General features: G+C 56.3%; 1 protein-coding gene and 1 pseudogene across 1 annotated transcript; both read right to left on the reverse strand.

Annotated features, from left to right (window-relative positions):
- Positions 1 to 4,815: 4,815 nt before the first annotated feature.
- On the reverse strand, positions 4,816 to 7,411 carry LOC132477875 (keratin, type I cytoskeletal 16-like; annotated as a pseudogene).
- A 4,604-nt stretch (positions 7,412 to 12,015) lies between these two features.
- LOC132479269 (keratin, type I cytoskeletal 17-like) lies at positions 12,016 to 15,994 on the reverse strand. The gene is made up of 8 exons (XM_060082819.1): positions 15,590 to 15,994; positions 14,447 to 14,529; positions 13,896 to 14,052; positions 13,580 to 13,741; positions 13,371 to 13,496; positions 13,049 to 13,269; positions 12,935 to 12,960; positions 12,016 to 12,110 (listed from the first exon to the last, which is right to left on the reverse strand). Exons 1-8 carry the CDS (start codon positions 15,992 to 15,994, stop codon positions 12,016 to 12,018), a joined length of 1,275 nt encoding a protein of 424 aa, XP_059938802.1.
- Positions 15,995 to 17,424: the final 1,430 nt, after the last annotated feature.

Genomic DNA, 17,424 nt, shown 5'->3' on the forward strand with positions numbered 1-17,424 from the left:
CCTAAGAGACTACTACAAGCAACTCTATGCCAATAAAATGGACAACCTGGAAGAAATGGACAAATTCTTAGAAAGGTATAACCTCCCAAGACTGAACCAGGAAGAAATAGAAAATATGAACAGACCAATCACAAGCAATGAAATTGAAACTGTGATTAAAAATCTTCCAACAAACAAAAGTCCAGGACCAGATGGCTTCACAGGTGAATTCTATCAAACATTTACAGAAGAACTAACACCCATCCTTCTCAAACTCTTCCAAAAAATTGCGGAGGAAGGAACACTCCCAAACTCATTCTATGAGGCCACCATCACCCTGATACCAAAACCAGACAAATGTACTACAAAAAAAAGAAAATTACAGACTAATATCACTGATGAATATAGATGCAAAAATCCTCAACAAAATACTAGCAAACAGAATCCAACAACACATTAAAAGGATCATATAAAATGATCAAGTGGAATTTATCCCAGGGATGCAAAGATTCTTCAATATACACAAATTAATCAATGTGATACACCATATTAACAAACTGAAGAATAAAAACCATATGATCATCTCAATAGATGCAGAAAAAGCTTTTGACAAAATTCAACACCCATTTATGATAAAAACCCTCCAGAAAGTGGGCATACAGGGAACCTACCTCAACATAATAAAGGCCATACAGGACAAACCCACAGCAAACATCTTTCTCAATGGTGAAAAACTGAAAGCATTTCCTCTAAGATCAGGAGCAAAATAAGGATGTCCCCTCTCGCCACTATTATTCAACATAGTTATGGAAGTCCTAGCCACGGCAATCAGAGTAGAAAAAGAAATAAAAGGAATACAAATTGGAAAAGAAGAAGTAAAACTGTCACTATTTGCAGATGACATGATACTATACATACAGAATCCTAAAGATGTTACCAGAAAACTACTAGAGCTAGTTAATGAATTTGGTAAAGTAGCAGGATACAAAATTAATGCACAGAAATCTCTTGCATTCCTATACACTAATGATGAAAAATCTGAAAGAGAAATTAAGGAAACACTCCCATTTACTATTGTAACAAAAAGAATAAAATACCTAGGAATAAACCTACCTAGGGAGACAAAAGACCTGTATGCAGAAAACTATAAGACACGTATGAAAGAAATTAAAGATGATACAAACAGATGGAGAGATATACCATGTTCTTGGATTGGAAGAATCAATATTGTAAAAATGACTATACTACCCAAAGCAATCTACAGATTCCATGCAATCCCTATCAAATTACTAATGGCATTTTTTACAGAACTAGAACAAAAAATCTTGAAATTTGTATGGAGACACAAAAGACCCCAAGTAGCCAAAGCAGTCTTGAGGGAAAAAAAACAGAGCTGGAGGAATCAGACTCCCTGACTTCAGACTATACTAGAGAGTTACAGTAATCAAGAAAATATGGTACTGGCACAAAAACAGAAATATAGATCAATGGAACAGGATCAAAAGCCCAGAGATAAACCCACACACCTATGGTCAACTAATCTATGACAAAGGAGGAAAGGATATACAATGGAGAAAAGACAGTCTCTTCAATAAGTGGTGCTGGGAAAACTGGACAGCTACATGTAAAAGAAGGAAATTAGAACACTCCCTAATGCCATACACAAAAATAAACTCAAAATGGATTAGGGACCTAAATGTAAGACTGGACACTATAAAACTCTTAGAGGAAAACATAGGAAGAACACTCTTTGACATAAATCACAGCAAGATCTTTTTTGATCCACCTGCTAGAGTAATGGGAATAAAAACAAAAATAAACAAATGGGACCTAATGAAACTTAAAACATTTTGCACAGCAAAGGAAACTATAAACAAGACGAAAAGACAACCCTCGGAATGGGAGAAAATATTTACAAATGAATCAACAGACAAAGGATTAATCTCCAAAATATATAAACAGCTCATGCAGCTCAATATTAAAAAAACAAACAACCCAATCCAAAAATGGGCAGAAGACCTAAACAGACATTTCTCCAAAGAAGACATACAGATGGCCAACAAACACATGAAAGGGTGATCACATCACTAATCATTAGAGAAATGCAAATCAAAACTACAATGAGGTATCACCTCAAACCGGTTAGAATGGACATCATCTACAAACACCAAGTGCTGGAGAGGGTGTGGAGAAAAGGGAACCCTCTTGCACTGTTGGTGGGAATGTAAATTGATACAGCCACTATGGAGGACCGTATGGAGGTTCCTTAAAAACAAAAAATAGAATTACCATATGACCCAGCAATCCCACTACTGGGCATATACCCAGAGAAAACCATAATTCAAAAAGACACATGCACTCCAATATTCATTGCAGCACTATTTACAATAGCCAGGTCATGGAAGCAACCTAAATGCCCATTGACAGACAAATGGATAAAGAAAATGTGGCACATGCATACAGTGGAATATTACTCAGCCATAAAAAGGAACAAAATTGGGTCATTTGTAGAGAGGTGGATGAATCTAGAGACTGTCATACAGAGTGAAGTAAGTCAGAAAGAGAAAAACAAATATCGTATATTAACGCATGTATGTGGAACCTAGAAAAATGGTACAGATGAACCGGTTTGCAGGGCAGAAGTTGAGACACAGATGTAGAGAACAAACGTATGGACACCAAGGGGGGAAAGCGGTGGGGGTGAGGGATGATGAATTGGGAGATTGGGATTGACATACATACACTAATATGTATAAAATGGATAACTAACAAGAACCTGCTGTATAAAAAAAAAATAAAATTCAAAAAAAAAAGAAAGAAAGAAAGAGGCAAATGACAAAAGTAAGAACTAAGACTTGAAAGTGGGAGGTAGGTATGGAGGTGTGTGACACCCGGGGATGTCAGCCTGGGAATGGCTCTTTTTCATAAAAATCTAATTATGTTCTACAGACATAACTTTGATTTTTTTGTTTTGTTTTGTTATGTTTTGTTTTGTTTTGGCCATGCTGCATGGCTTATGGGATCTTATTTCCCCAACCAGGGATTGAACCCAGGTCCCGGCAGTGAAAGTGCTGAGCCCTAACCACTGGACTGCCAGGGAATTCCCATAGCTTTGATTTTTTTTTTTTTTTTTTTTTGCAGTACACGGGCCTCCCACTGCTGTGGCCTCTCCCGTCATGGAACACAGGCTCCGGTTGCGCAGGCCCAGCGGCCATGGCTCACGGGCCCAGCCGCTCCGCGGCATGTGGGATCTTCCCAGACTGGGGCATGAACCCGTGTCCCCTGCATTGGCAGGCAGACTCTCAACCACTGTGCCACCAGGGAAGCCCCAGCTTTGATTTTTTAATCAAAATTTTAAAATATGGAAGGCATTCACAGCAAGTGAGAAGTGCGGTACACCTCAATAGCCAAGTAGGGTGGATTCATGCAGTGCAGGGCAGGAGGTGGGGAGAGGCACCACGATGGGTTGAGATGGGAAGGCCAAGCATCCCAGGAGAGAGGGAACAACACAGGTGGTTGAACGGAGGGGGCCTGATGGCCTCCTTATTCTTGCTCTGTACCACATTCTCGTTAGAAAGGTCATCAGGTAGAAATGAGGGAGGGGGAGATGGACAGCAAGGGACTCCAATTAGTAGGCTGGGCCCAGTTCTAGGGAGTGAGGAAGCAAGTCTGATGGCGGCGGTGGTTGTGGGGATGAAGAGGAAGCAGGGGTGACAGATATTTCTAGGGAACTCGCTGGCACACGATTCACTGGCTGAGGGGAACGAGGAAGAGGAGGGAGTTGATGGGAGTGATGAGGGGGAGCAGGTTGGAAGAAGAAAGATTCAGTCCTAACCGTGGACACCACCCCCAAGGCAGAAGGCTCTCCCTCCACCATCCGGCACTAAAATCATGGTGTGCGCATGTGAGGCGCCAAGGGGTAGAGTTAGGAGCTCAAGCTTGGGAGTCTTGGGTTAAAGTACCTAAAAGGGGGCTTCCCTGGTGGCTCAGTGGTTGGGAGTCCGCCGGCCAATGCAGGGGTCACGGGTTCGTGCCCCGGTCCGGGAAGATCCCACATGCCGTGGAGCGGCTGGGCCCGTGAGCCGTGGCCGCTGAGCCTGTGCGTCCGGAGCCTGTGCTCCACAACGGGAGAGGCCACAATAGTGAGAGGCCCGCATACGGCAAAAAAAAACCTAAAAAGATAGAGCCGTATAAAAGAAAGCCATGGACTTTGCAGCTGGACAGACCTGAGCCACAGTTGTGCCACTTCGTGTCTGTGTGACATTAAGCACCAAGGTGAGCCTGACCACAGCCCCTCGCAGGGTCGCCAGGTGAGTCGGAGGAAAGAGCTGCTGTCAAACGCCTCGCACCGCATCCGCCAACACGAGCGAGCTCCCTCCCAGCCTATGTCCCAACTCCCACTCCCCCGGCAGCACGCAGGTCTTCAAGGAAGACCCTACAAGCTCTTCTGAGCTTGGCTCTTTCCTGCATCCCTCAGGCTGTGAGGCCCCAGAAGATTCCTGGGAGGCACCTCCAATTCCCCTCCCATCAGCTCAGGAACGGAGACCACGCATCAACCAGAAAGTCAGCTTTATTAGCCCACCACCAGCAGAGAGGGAGGGGAGACGGCTGGGGCGAGCAGGGGCTGGACCCAGGCCTTCAGGTGGTGAGGCCGGCGGGTGGGCAAAGGCGGCTCCGGGACCCTCAGGAGCCTTACCTTCGCAGGAAACATAGTTCTGGCCGGATGGGTGCTGGGAGGAGAGGCTGTAGGGGAGAAAAGGTAGAGCGGTTAGGTGTGTTGGGAGCAGCAGGGGTGGGGCTGAAGGGTCTGTGGGGCAGGACAGGGGGGTTCCCTACTCACTCGGCATCCTCGCCCTCCAGCAGGCGGCGGTAGGTGGCGATCTCCTGCTCCAGCCGCGTCTTCACGTCCAGCAGGATCTTGTAGTCCTGGCTCTGCTGTTCCATCTCGCAGCGCAGCTGGGCCAGCTGCTCCTCCACGTTGCAGATCAGCCCCTGGATCTGGGACAGCTGCACGCAGTAGCGGTTTTTGGTCTCCTCCAGGCTCTTCTCCAGGGATGCTTTCTGTGAATGGGAGAGAGCGAAAGAGAGAGTCGACAGAGGGGGGTCACTGTTGTCCCCCCAGGTCTCTGGGCATGCTTCCTGAGAGGTGCATGGATTTTTGACCCCAGCTGGGCTACTGATGGGCTAGACAATGTGGAGAAAAGTTATTCCACCATTTGTTCTGGGCCTTAACTTCTCCATCTATATAATGGGTACAGCGATGCCTCCAACCCACTCCTGGGAAAAGAGATGGAACCGTACTGCGGCGGTGTTCCATTACAGGGGGTGGTGCCATTACTGGCGACTTGGAGGCTGGGGCTGGGCCTGATCCTTCTTACCATGCAGAGCTGGGACTGCAGTTTGACTTCCAGGCCCTGGAGCACCCTTCGGAGCTCATTCAACTCATTGTGGCTGTTCTGCATCAGCTCGCTGTTAGAGGCCACTTCTTTGTTCAGCTCCTGTTTCTTTTTTTCTTTTTTTTTTTTTTTTTGCGGTACACGGTCCTCTCACCGCTGTGGCCTCTCGCGTCGCGGAGCACAGGCTCCGGACGCGCAGGCCCAGCAGCCATGGCGCACAGATCCAGCCGCTCCGCGGCACGTGGGATCTTCCCGGACCAGGGCACGAACCCGTGTCCCCCGCATCGGCAGGCGGACTCTTAACCACTGCGCCACCAGGGAAGCCCCTCAGCTCCTCTTTCTGAGATAGGAAAGAACAAAAGGTGTGGGGCACTCCAGAGGCAGCCCGGCTGGGAAGCCCTGCAGCAGGACGGAGGACCCACATCACCTCGCTCAGGAACAAGGCCTACGGCATCTCTGCGGTTCTTGTCTGCTATCTATTCATACTGGTCGCGCATCTCATTCAGGATGTGGCTCAGGTCCATGCTGGGGGCAGCATCCACCTCCACGCTGACGTCCCCGCTGGTCTGACTCCGCAGGGTAAGCATAGGAAGGAATGGGGGAGGTGGTCAGCTCAGCTGCCCCCTTCCCTGGCCCCAGGTGCATCTGCAACCCCCCGGATCAGCCTCCCACTGCCAGCAGCAGCCTTACCTCCTGGTGGTTCTTCTTCAGGTAGGCCAGCTCCTCCTTCAGGCCCTCGATCTGCATCTCCAGGTCAGTCCTTACCAGGGGCAGCTCGTCCAGCACCCTACGCAGGGCATTGATGTCAGCCTCCACGCCCTGGCGCAGGGCCAGCTCACGTTCATACCTGGCAAGACAAAGGTCAGGGCCTCAGGGTCCATCATGAAGCTTCTGAGGCTCAAGACCTGCTGGTCCTCCTGTCTGGGCAACCCCACTGCTCACCCGCTGCCCTCTGCTCTCCGTCCTCAGCCCACCACAGTGCTGCTCACTTGGTCCTGAAGTCATCGGCTGCCAGCCTGGCGTTGTCTATCTGCAGAAGGTGTATTCTCTATTGTGGCCTCGAAGATCTGCAGAGGGGGTGAAGGACAGGTCTGGTTAGCCAAGGCCCTGCTGCCCAGGGGTGAATAGCAAAGAGGGGAGAAAGGAGCCTCACCATATATGGAGTTATCTGGCTGGCAGGTCAGTCTTTACTCTCCCCCAGACAGCCTAGGGTGCCTTCTCCACCCAGCTCAGCATGTGCAGGGGATGCACCCATGTATCCGCCACCCCATCCTGGGCCCCATCTTACTTCGGAGAGAAGCTGATCCAAAGAATGCTTGCAGGGAGTAAGAGATTCAGGGTCACAGGTCCAGCTCAGATACCCTGATGCTAAAAAGGGACCCTCCGCCACCAATTCTGAGTAGTCCATGGCCACTCCTCAAAAGCGGGCCTCAGTCTCCCTGTTTGTAAAATGAAGAGGCTAGCAAGCGTTTTTCTAGGGTCCACTGCAACCATGACCTCTGTCACCACTCCACCACCAGAGCCGCGCACCTGGCCACGCCACCTTGTCCCGCAGGTCCTCCATGGCCTTGAAGTAGGGGCTGCAGTCGCGGGCAGGCCTGAGCCTCTGATTCTGGTACCAGTCGCAGATCTTCACCTCCAGCTCCAGGTCGGCCTCCTCCAGGGCGCGCACCTTCTCCAGGTAGGACTCCAGGCGGTCGTTGAGGTTCTGCATGGTGAGCTTCTCGTTGCCAGAGAGGCGGCCACCATTGCCACCACTGAGGGAGAGGCCAAGGCCACCACCATATCCTCCAATGAAGATGCTACCCAGGCCCCCATCAAAGCTGCTGCTGCTGCTGTAGTTGCCGCCATAGCCGCCCCCCAAGCCCGCAGACACCCCCGGAGGAGTAGCGGGAGGAGGACATGCCCCCGTAGGTGCTGGGGGCCCGGCAGGAGCCTCCAGGCAGGATGGAAGACCCACCGCTGGAGCCACCGCCGATACCATAGGAGCCCTTGATGGAGCTGGAGGAGGTGAACTGGCGCCTGCAGGTGGTCATGGTGAGAAGAGAGAAGAGAAAGATGCTCAGGGAGGCTGGGAGGATGCTGAGGCGTCCTCAAACCCCAGGAACGTTTATATGCACGTGAGGAAGGAGGGGCCCTCCCATCTGCTGACCCCGGGCACCCTTCCGGATTTCATCACTCCAGATCCCATCCAACTCCCCTCTCCAGATTATTCAGCCCGGTGTCAACTCACTTCACTGGGTGAGAGAAAACATACCAACTCAAGTTGGTTGTGACTCATGCTAGGCAATGGGAATCTAGCTGGAGTTAGTTCCTGGAGCCTGAGGGGCCAGCAGTGCCCTGGCACAGGCGAATTTGTGGTGACTGCATCCCTGGGCAGTGAGTCAGCCCACGGAAAGGACTCCCTGCCCCACGGTGACAGCCTTGGATGAATGGCCGCAGCGATGCTGTCCAGGGGCTGTCTCGGGATGCTGTGGCAGGGAGGAGAGCGATGCTGACGTGGTCTCTGACCTTGGAACTTATCATTCGACCCTGGAGAGAAAACTAAGGCAGGAAAGACAGCACAGTGCAGCAGGAAACCTGGGATGTTTGGCCCACAGGATGCAGCTGGCATTTCCTCCATGCCAGTGAGGTACACCTGCCCCAAGGTTGCCAAGAGCCAGAGTCCCCAGAACTGGTCAGCACAGAGCACAGACTCCCACCAACCCCTCCAGGCAGTGGGTTCCTTCCTCCACCCAGGCCTCTTTCCTCTCCCCTTGGCCCAGCTCCATCCCAGGTATCATCATCACATACCTGAATTGGCCAGGAAATATTATTGGCCAATGGCACACCTCAACTTGCAGTGATCCCCAAATCTGACTGAACACGAGAATCCCCATACAGATTCCCAGGCCCTGCTCTGACCCACTTCATCAGCATCGCCCAGGACAAACCTGATGGTGGGGAGGTTTTACAAGCTCCCAGGGGATTCTGGCGTCCAGCCTGGCTGGGGACCAAGAGGCAGCTGGGGGAGGGAGGGGAGGGGAAGGAGACTCCAGGGAGCCTGAGGGGAGAGGGGAGGCCTCTGCAAAGCCCCCAGCCACTGATGGCAGCCACAGTCACAGGCTTCAGGGCAGGATGAAGAAGGAGAGGAGCCAGATGAGCCAGGACACAGCAGGCTGGAGTCGGGCCAGCAGGGGCCAGATACTAGGCAAGTCGTTCCTCCCCTCTGAGCCTCAGTTTCCTTCTCTGGGAAATGGGAATGGCAGCACCACTTCACAGGCACAGAGAGGTGAAATAAATAAAGCAGCTCTCACAGACTGGTGGCTGTCACTGCATTCATCTTCAGGTATTTATAAAGCACCTACTATGTGCCACACACTGTGGGGACACTCAGATGCAAAGAACAAGACAGAGAGGCCCTCAGGGCAGAATGTCTGGAGGAGGTAGAGACGTCCCCAACACTGAGTGTTCAGGCCATAATGGGGGGTAGGGGGCCTGCAGGGAGGGGACGGGCTCTCTGGGAGTGAACAAATGGCCCCCAGGCAAGCTCCAGCCCCGTGCCTGGTCCCAGGACCTGGGTGAGTCTGTGAGTGCCTTACCCACCTTAGGCGGTCCTCTCCCACAGTGTTGGATCTCCCCTTTCCAAGGCAGGGCCTCTCGCAGCCCCTCACAGTGGTCTGCACAACCAGGGGCCCTCAGGGGAGCCTGTGGCTGGGTTAAGCTGGGTAACCGTCTGGACTCTGCCTGGGGGCTGAACTGTCCTGGCTCTGGTCCCTCTGTCCCCCTCAGCCCCCCAAAGCCTGGGTGGCACAGGAGAACACACTGCATAAGGGCTGAGGGAAGATTGTCAGGCCTGCCATTGTGCCCGGCTTACCACTCCTAGACTGGGGTCCCTTGGGGTCCCTCAGGGTCCCTCCGAACCAGGGCCTGGGTCTCTTGCTTCCCCCCCGGGCCCAGTGCAGACCCAGGCACAGAGCGACGCAGTGCCATGGACAGTGTTACTGCCATGTCATTTCTCTGCAGAAAGCACCGTCAGGTCACCCTTCCAGAATGTGGGCGAGGAGGAGGAAGAGTCACAGGGGCTGACTACCCGTGGCCAGCCCAAGCCTGGGCATCAGGTGTGTGTGTCCATCGTATGAGTGTGGGTGAGACGGCACCCAGGGGAAGTACAGACCGGCTCACTGAAACATCTTGTGCAGCAGGTGGGTGGGTGTGGATGAACTGTGAGTCCCTTGGAGAGTCCCACAGCTGGGTCCCCCAGTCCAGCCGCAGGCACATGCCCCAGCAGCCTGGGTCAGCGTGGTGTGCCTGGACAAAGCCATACCATCCCCAAGGGGACCACAGGCCTCCACCCCCAGGCACTCCTCCCTGCGGCCCCCACCTGCCCAGGCCTGGGCTGAGCACTCCTGGGAAGGGCGGGGCTTTCCCTCTCTGGGCCCAGCACACTGCCCTGTGGACCTCCAGCCCCGGCACCACAGCCACTGCTCTCCTGGTGCAGCTCCCAGGACACCTGGCTGCTCCCGCGTTGTGGCCTCCTGACCACCCACCCGCTCGCTTTGTGGGCAGGGGCTTCTTCCCCCGCAGAACGGTGAAGTCCAGGGCTGCCTCTCCCAGCCCCACACTCTGACCCCTCCTCACTCACCCCATCAGTAAAAGTGCACCCCAGAGTCTGCGGGGAGAGAGGGCCCTGCCTAAGAGCCTAGGGTTGGGCAGGGGGTGGGACTCTGGCCGCTTTCCCAGCATAGCTGCCTCCTCTCCCACACCCTATTCCACCCCTGACATGCCAGCCTCCAAACAGGGGCTGAGTCACTGATCCTCGGAGCCTCAGTGTCCCCATCCACATAATGGGGCACCTCTTCTCGGACCCTCCCCTCTTCCTGGGACTGTCGTTCAGGTAAATGAGATCACCCCCAGACAGACCATCCTCAGCCCAGGGCTGGTTCTCCCGGTTGTGGCTGGATGTACGGTGGGGGCCTGGTGGGTACGGTGCCTCCCTCCCTCCTGCCCTCCATCCCTACCCTGATTGCTGCCCGGGCAGCTGAGAGGTGCCAGCCCCTGCAGGAGCAGAGCCCGCGCTCCCAGCCTGCTTTGATTCCGGCATTTGCCTCTGCAGACACGGGTCCTGGACTGCAGCCTGTCACTCCTGCCCTGGAAAGGAACTCACTGTCTTCCCTGTCCCTGGGATCGGGGCCGGAAGGGCCATTAGCTGCGGCTCATCTCACCCTTCCTTTACTGTGGCTTCTGAGATCCGGAGAGGGCCCGTGACCTGCCCGAAGTCCTCACACCCTGCTGTCCACGTCATAGCACTCAGGCCCCTGCCCCACCTGCTCCTCCCAGGCCTCCGCTGGTCCCAAGCCTCCACTGTGCCAGGCCTCTGGGGGCTCTGGCTGCTTCTGGCCCCTCCCGGCCCCAGCCGCGCCCTCAGTCTCCAGGCACCGGGCGAGGGGGCCTGTCAGTGAACCGGGGTGAGGGCATCCCTCCTCCCGTTAACACCTTCCACCCACCCCCACTTCTTGAAGAAAACCAGGAAATCAGACCCGCCCGGCCCAGTGGTTTCCAGATTTACTCAAAGAAAGACTTCCGGGGCTCCTCTCCTGCTGGCTCAGCGCCTGGCCATGGAGTGACAGGGGCCAGGCTGGAGGGTGTTGGAGCGGCTGGGGCAGGACAGCCCCTCCCCCTTCCCCAGGAGGCAGCTTCCCACCTCCCCAACCTCCAAGCTGCTGGAACGAAGAGGGGACAAACTGCCAGGGAGGGCAGTGCTGCTCCCCAGGCACAACCTCCCCTGAACGCCCCATCCTGAGCTCACCATTTGAAGACATATCCCTGGGAGAGGCCCCACCCTCTCTCCCACACCTGCCTTCTCTGGAAGCACAGGTCTCAGCTCACATGCTTGGGGTTGAGGCCATGGGAGCATCCGGACCCACAAACCCCTTCTAGGGGTTTCCTGAGACTCACACAGGAACCTGGGCCCTAATCACCCAGCCTGCCTCCCCGCCTTCCGTCCTCCATCCGCCGCTTCAGGAGGATCCTGATTTCTGCCCTGGCCTGCCTCCCTGCCCCCTCCCCACCTTGTCCCCTCTTAGAGGAGGACACAGCCCACAGGACTGTGCCGGGCAACCGACCGGATGCTTTATCCCTGCGTCTCTGACTCCTGAGACCTTCTTGTCCATTTATGGATGAGAAAATGAGGCTCAGTGAGGGGAAGGCACTGCCCAAGGTCATGGACCCAATCACAGGCCAAGAAGAGGACACCTAAGACCTCCCCCTGACATGCTGACCTCAACCTGGGTCTGGCACTGCCTGGACCACCCTCCCAGGGATCACCAGCCCTTGGGAGATAAAAAGCAACCCCCACCCCTCGAGTTCTGCCCAGACCTAGTCTTCACCCTGTTCTAAGATGACCCCTGACCTCCAAGTCAACAACAGTGGGTGTCCACGGACTCCTCTCCCTGCCCCCATTCGCCCCCCCCACTGGTTCACCCCTTCCGCGCTAGGGCCACGTCAGTGGCCACGACCAGGGAGCATTCCATGTCTCAGTCAACAAGATTTATTGGTCAGGGAGGGGGGATGGGAAAGGGACTGAAGCCGGGGGCTGGGGCTGCGGGGGCTGTGGAGCCAACGGAGGGCCCCAGAGGGGACGGCGGGGAGAGCAGAGTCCTCAGTGGTTGGTCTGGTGGACCTCCTCGCGGGAGGAGATGACCCTGCCATCCTGGACTTCTTCCACAATGGTGCGCACCTGGCGGGTGGTCACAGCTGCAGGAGACAGACACTCAGGGTGGGCGGGGGCCAAGAGGCCCTGGCTCCGCCCCCAGCCCCCTGAGTGGAGCTGGCTTTCTCCCCCATGGCCACTTGGTGTCCACGCCTCTGGTGGCCCCTCAACATCACATCCGCACAGGTGTCCCCCTGAACCTGCCACTCCCTCCCTCCCACCCTGTTCCTTGCTGGTGCCCCTGGGTGAATCCTGCCTCCCAAATAGATGGTTTGATTCCGACCCGCATGTCCTTCTGCAAGAGGAAGACTGCACAGACTGGATGCTACACGAAATGGGGTCTGTCTCCATTTCTCTGCAGTCTCAAGGGCATAGATTATGTTCCCTTCAGAAGCGGATCTCCAAGACAAGACCCTGGTCCACACCCTTAGACTAGATGCCCCAGGGCTGGGATTTTTTTCTTCCCCATCAGACTGGGATCTGGAGGACAAGGACCAAGTCCCTTTCTGCCATCAGACAAGAGACTCCAGACACAAGACTGCTTTTGCTCATCTGTAGGGTCCCAAGAGCAAAGATCGTGAGACCATGTCCCTACCTCCCCATCAGATGAGAGTCTCCAGAGCTGGGACCATGTCTCCCACCTCAGACTAGGATCTCCAAGGTAAGGGCCATTTCCCTGCCTCTCCCCCATTAGACCAGATAGTGTCCCGCTCACTTGATTAGGACCCTGAGCCCTACCGGGTCCCTTCCCCCACCCCTGCTGAGGACCAGCCATCATTTCCTGGAGCTCCTGGACACCCTCCCCCAGCAACGTACAGGTGGGTCACCTGCCCCGTGCAGCCCCACCCTCAGCTACCAAGATGCTTACGTTCTCTGGGCTTTTGCTGAGGCAGCCTGCAAAAAAAGAGACAGAAGATTAGATGTGGATCTCAGCCTCACCTCTGCCCCAGGCCCCCAGCCCTGGTCCCAGGCCCCCTCTCACTGGAGGTCCTCGCCCCCCAGCAGGCGGCGGTAGGTGGCGATCTCCTGCTCCAGCCGCGTCTTCACGTCCAGCAGGATCTTGTACTCCTGGCTCTGCTGTTCCATCTGGCAGCGCAGCTGGGCCAGCTGCTCCTCCACGTTGCAGATCAGCCCCTGGATCTGGGACAGCTGCAGGCAGTAGCGGTTCTCTGTCTCCGCCAGGGTACTCTCCAGAGATGCTTTCTGCAGGAGAGCGGGAGAGGCAGGGGTCAGAAGGGTTCTCAGTGCCCCCTCCAGGGACCTGGGCGCCTCCCCCCACCCCTGAGGCCTGGCAGCGCCCCTACCATGCTGAGCTGGGCTTGCAGCTCGATCTCCAGGTTCTGCATGGTGCGCCGGAGCTCTGAGATCTCGCTCTTGCTGCTCTGTACCAGCTCGCTGTTGGAGGCCACCTCGCGGTTCAGTTCCTCTGTCTGCAGAAAAGAAAACGTCGTTGGCACTGGAAGTTCCAGGGAGGCAGGCGTCCTGGGTCCCTTCCACTCCGAATGCCACCCACCTTGCTGAAGAACCAGTCCTCGGCGTCCTTGCGGTTCTTCTCCGCCATCTTCTCGTACTGTTCGCGCATCTCGCTCAGGATGCGGCTCAGGTCCACGCCGGGGGCGGCGTCCATCTCCACGTTGATATCCCCGCCCACCTGGCCTCGCAGGGCAGCCATTTCCTGCACAACCAAAGAACGGTCCACAGTCAGGGGTCTCACTATGGCAACCGATTAGGGCTCCCTAATCAGAGGTGTTCCGGGTCTGAACATTCCTCTCCACCATCTCTTCCCTCCCAGCTAACCCTCTAAGATGGCTTTTCCATTTGGCTCTCACCTCCTCATGGTTCTTCCGGAGGTAGGCCAGCTCCTCCTTCAGGTTCTCGATCTGCATCTCCAGGTCGGCTCTGGCCAGGGTCAGCTCGTCCAGCACCCTGCGCAGGCCGTTGATGTCGGTCTCCACGCTCACGCGCAGGGCCTGCTCCGTCTCGAACCTGCGAAGGGAACCAGAGACTTCCGTCAAGACGCTTGGACTGGCAGGTGCAGGTTCTGGCCAGCACCCTGCCTCCGAACGATGAGGGGGTGCAGTAGAAGCCCATCGCGGCCCTGGGGGCCTGGGACCACGCAGGGCAAGGCCCCACCCCCACCCGGCTTCCTGGCTCCTCTCTCCTCTGCCTCCCACCTCCCCTCTCACTCTTCCATCACCTGACTAAGCCCAGCAACCTTCAGCATCTGCTACGTTTGCTGCATCCTGGGCTAAGAGGTGCAGGACTCTTAGCAGGGGCTCCCCCACCCCCAGCTCCTGGACCTTGCCACCAGCAACTGAGGAGTCCTGGGGTAGGGAGGGGTGCCCCCAGTTCCTCTCCAGCCCCCCTTGCCAGGGCTCACTTGGTGCGGAAGTCATCAGCAGCCAGACGGCTGTTGTCGATCTGCAGCAGGATGTTGGCATTGTCCGTGGTGGCCACGAGGATCTGGGAAGATGGGAGAGTGATCAGGTCACTGGGTGGGGGTAGCTCAGCACAGACCAGGGTTCTGAGACGGGTCTCTCTGTCTGGGGGCCAGGATGTGGCTGCCTCCTCCAGGAAGGCTCCCTTCCCACCCAGCCATTCCCCTTTACTGCATTACAGCTGGTAAGAGAGGCGGGGCCAGCCCGAGTCTGATGGCTGAAACCTTGCCCCCCTCCCCCATGCCAGGCTCTGCCTTAAACCAGAGTGGACAGCCATCTGGGAGTGCCAGGCTGGGAATGCAGGAGAGCAAGAAAAGAATGTGAGGATGCCCCGGGGCAGAAGCTGTTTCCAGATCCTGGAAAGAGGACGGATATGGGAAACCTCATTTTACAGTTGGGGATATAGTGTCCCTGAGAGGCTCCCCCAAAAAGGAAGACTAAAGGAACCCTCACCAAAGAGTAGTTCCAAATCAGAAGTCATGACCCCTGCTAAGCCCTGACCCCGGGCTCCAGCAGGCAGTCCCGGCCCCGCCCCAGGTTTGCTGAGCCCCAGTCTTGAGGGCGCAGCAGGAGAGATGGGGAAACCAGAAAAATCCCCAAATAAGGCACACAAGTGGCCTCCTGAGGTCCCGCCCCCTCTCTCTCACCTCCTCTTCCTAGCAGGTGCCAGCAGGAGCTCACTCAGACCCCTGACCCCACCATAGCCCTAAATCTCCCTCTTGTTCCAAGGAAAGAGGTGCCTGAGTATCCGGCGACCCCAGGGGCCCAGCCCTCCACGTGCATCCATTCATCTTATCCTACAATCACACAAGGTGGCAAAAAGCTCCATGATGGGAAACTGAGGCTCAAAGGAGCTCCACAAGGCCCGCTTGTCCCTAACCCAGGCCGCTGCCCCAAAAAAAGAGACCATAGGCCACAAGGTGTCCCCAAGATGGGCTCCCAGAAGCCAAGCCGGATCCAAGCTGTCCTTAGTTGCCCAAGACCCTGTGGCAGCCCCAAGGCTGGACTCCAGGCCTTGGTCAAGGGCAGGAGGTAAGGGAGGAAAAGCTGTGCCCCGCCAGGTCCCCTCCCACCACAGCCCCTACCTTGTTCCTCAGGTCCTCGATGGTCTTGAAGTAGGAGCTGTAGTCCAAAGTTGGCCCTGGGGCCTGCTTCTGGTACCAGTTGTGGATCTTCAACTCCAGGTCAGCGTTGGCCTCCTCCAGGGCGTGCACTTTCTCCAGGTAGGAGGCCAGGCGGTCGTTGAGGTTCTGCATGGTGGCCTTCTCGCTGCCCCCCAGCAGCCCGTCACCACCTCCAAAGCCGCTGCCATAGCCGCCGCTGCTATAGCCACCGCCAGAGCCGAAGCTGTAGCAGCTAGAGTAGCTGCCGCCCCCAAGGGCATTGCCCAGGCTGCCAGACTGCTGGCAGGAGGTGAGGGACAAGCCGCCCCCCAGGCCAGAGGAGCCCCTCATGGAGTTGGAGGAGAACTGGCGGCTGGTGGTGGTCATGGTGGCGGTAGCGGGTGGCAGGCAGACACGGAGAGAGAGGACTAGAGAGGAGAGAGGCCCAAGGTGTGTGTTGCTGCCGGGCTCGCCCGCCTCCTTTATAGGCCCCGACAAATGGGCGTAACGATTACAACAGGCTCACGCCTCTGTTCCCATTCCCCTGGGCTTTCATCACCGCTGGCTGCCCGCCAGCTCCCAGGTGGCTGTGGGTCCCCTTCCCTCCCACCGTCGGGGCTTTGCATCATTTCTCCGAACCCCCATGCTGGGCGTCTGCTTGTGTGTATGTGCGTGTCCCTGGTCTCAGGCCTGTCACCTGTAATTCAGGCAGGCCCTTCAGCTACGCTTTCCCAGTACGGACAAGAGGAATAAGCAGGACGTCACCGTCACTGAGCCCTCCCAGGCAGCTGCCCCCAGCCACACACCACGCCACACACGATCCTGGCCCTGGGTGAGGTGCAGGGGAGACAGCAAGGACCGGTACCCCATCCTGCCTTGGAAACTAGACCCAAACCCACCAGGCTCACCACACAGTAGCTCGGTCAGGTCTCAGATTACCACCCCATTTACAGATAAGGAAACTGGGGCTTGTAGAGGGAGAGTGTCCCAGCGCCCCACCTAACTCAGAACGGGGCTGGCAGGGCTTCATCCTTCATCCTTCGTCGCACACTGCCACAGCACCTATACGCCTCCCCAGGGGCCTGTGACACACTGGCCCCCTTCTGTAGAGCCCTGACACCAAGGAAGCACTGCAGGGGCCGTGGTTCCCTCTGTCCAGTTTTCTGACCCTGTCCCCATCCCTGGAACCCCCTGGAGACGCAGCGTCCTTTTCTGACCTTTCCCCCTCTCTCTCTCACAAGTGGGGAGTCCTGGGCTGGAGTGGGCAAAGGGGAGCTTAGCTGCAGGCTGGGGAAGTGGCAGGCTGAGAGGGGGCATCGTGGTAAAGGCAACAGGAAGAAGGGTGAGGGGCAGGCCCCTTCCACCCTCCTTGCCCCTCCTATTCCCCAAGAGGCCTCAGGCTGGGGGCATATACCTTTGGGTCCCAGCCAGCTGGAAGACTAAAGGACACTGCCCAAGAAGAGGGTCTTCTTGAGACCCCTGACCCGGCCAGTCCCCTCCCCCCCTCCCCTCCCCCTCCCCTCCCCCTCCCCCACCTCCGCTCCCCTCCCCTGCAGTCTCCCCCAGGGGCCCCACCCAGTCCCCTGACCTGGCTCCTCAGGATGGGCCAGGTGCCCGCCCCACAGCCCCACCCTGCCCTGCCCACCACCCTCAGTTCCAGGGTCTCAGCAGGCCCAGTGGGCGGAATGTACTCGTGTCTCAGACTGCCAATGGCTTCCACTTCCCTGACAGGCCCAGACAGCCCCTGCCAGCAGCTGAGAGAGATTCCCCAAGAGCCCAGCAGCTGCTAAGGCACTAAAGCAAGAAGGACGCCCCCC

The sequence above is a fragment of the Mesoplodon densirostris genome, chromosome 18 (assembly GCF_025265405.1).
Source record: "Mesoplodon densirostris isolate mMesDen1 chromosome 18, mMesDen1 primary haplotype, whole genome shotgun sequence".
NCBI lineage: Eukaryota > Metazoa > Chordata > Mammalia > Artiodactyla > Ziphiidae > Mesoplodon > Mesoplodon densirostris.

Bases quoted from the DNA above. Each gene is read 5' to 3' on its own strand.
- LOC132479269 (XM_060082819.1), bottom strand. From the start codon at position 15,994: ATGACCACCACCAGCCGCCAGTTCTCCTCCAACTCCATGAGGGGCTCC. The intron at 14,530-15,589 runs GTAGGGGCTGTG...CCATCTTCCCAG, and splicing joins TCGAGGACCTGAGGAACAAG to ATCCTCGTGGCCACCACGGA. The intron at 14,053-14,446 runs GTGAGCCCTGGC...TTCCCTTCGCAG, and splicing joins GCTGATGACTTCCGCACCAA to GTTCGAGACGGAGCAGGCCC.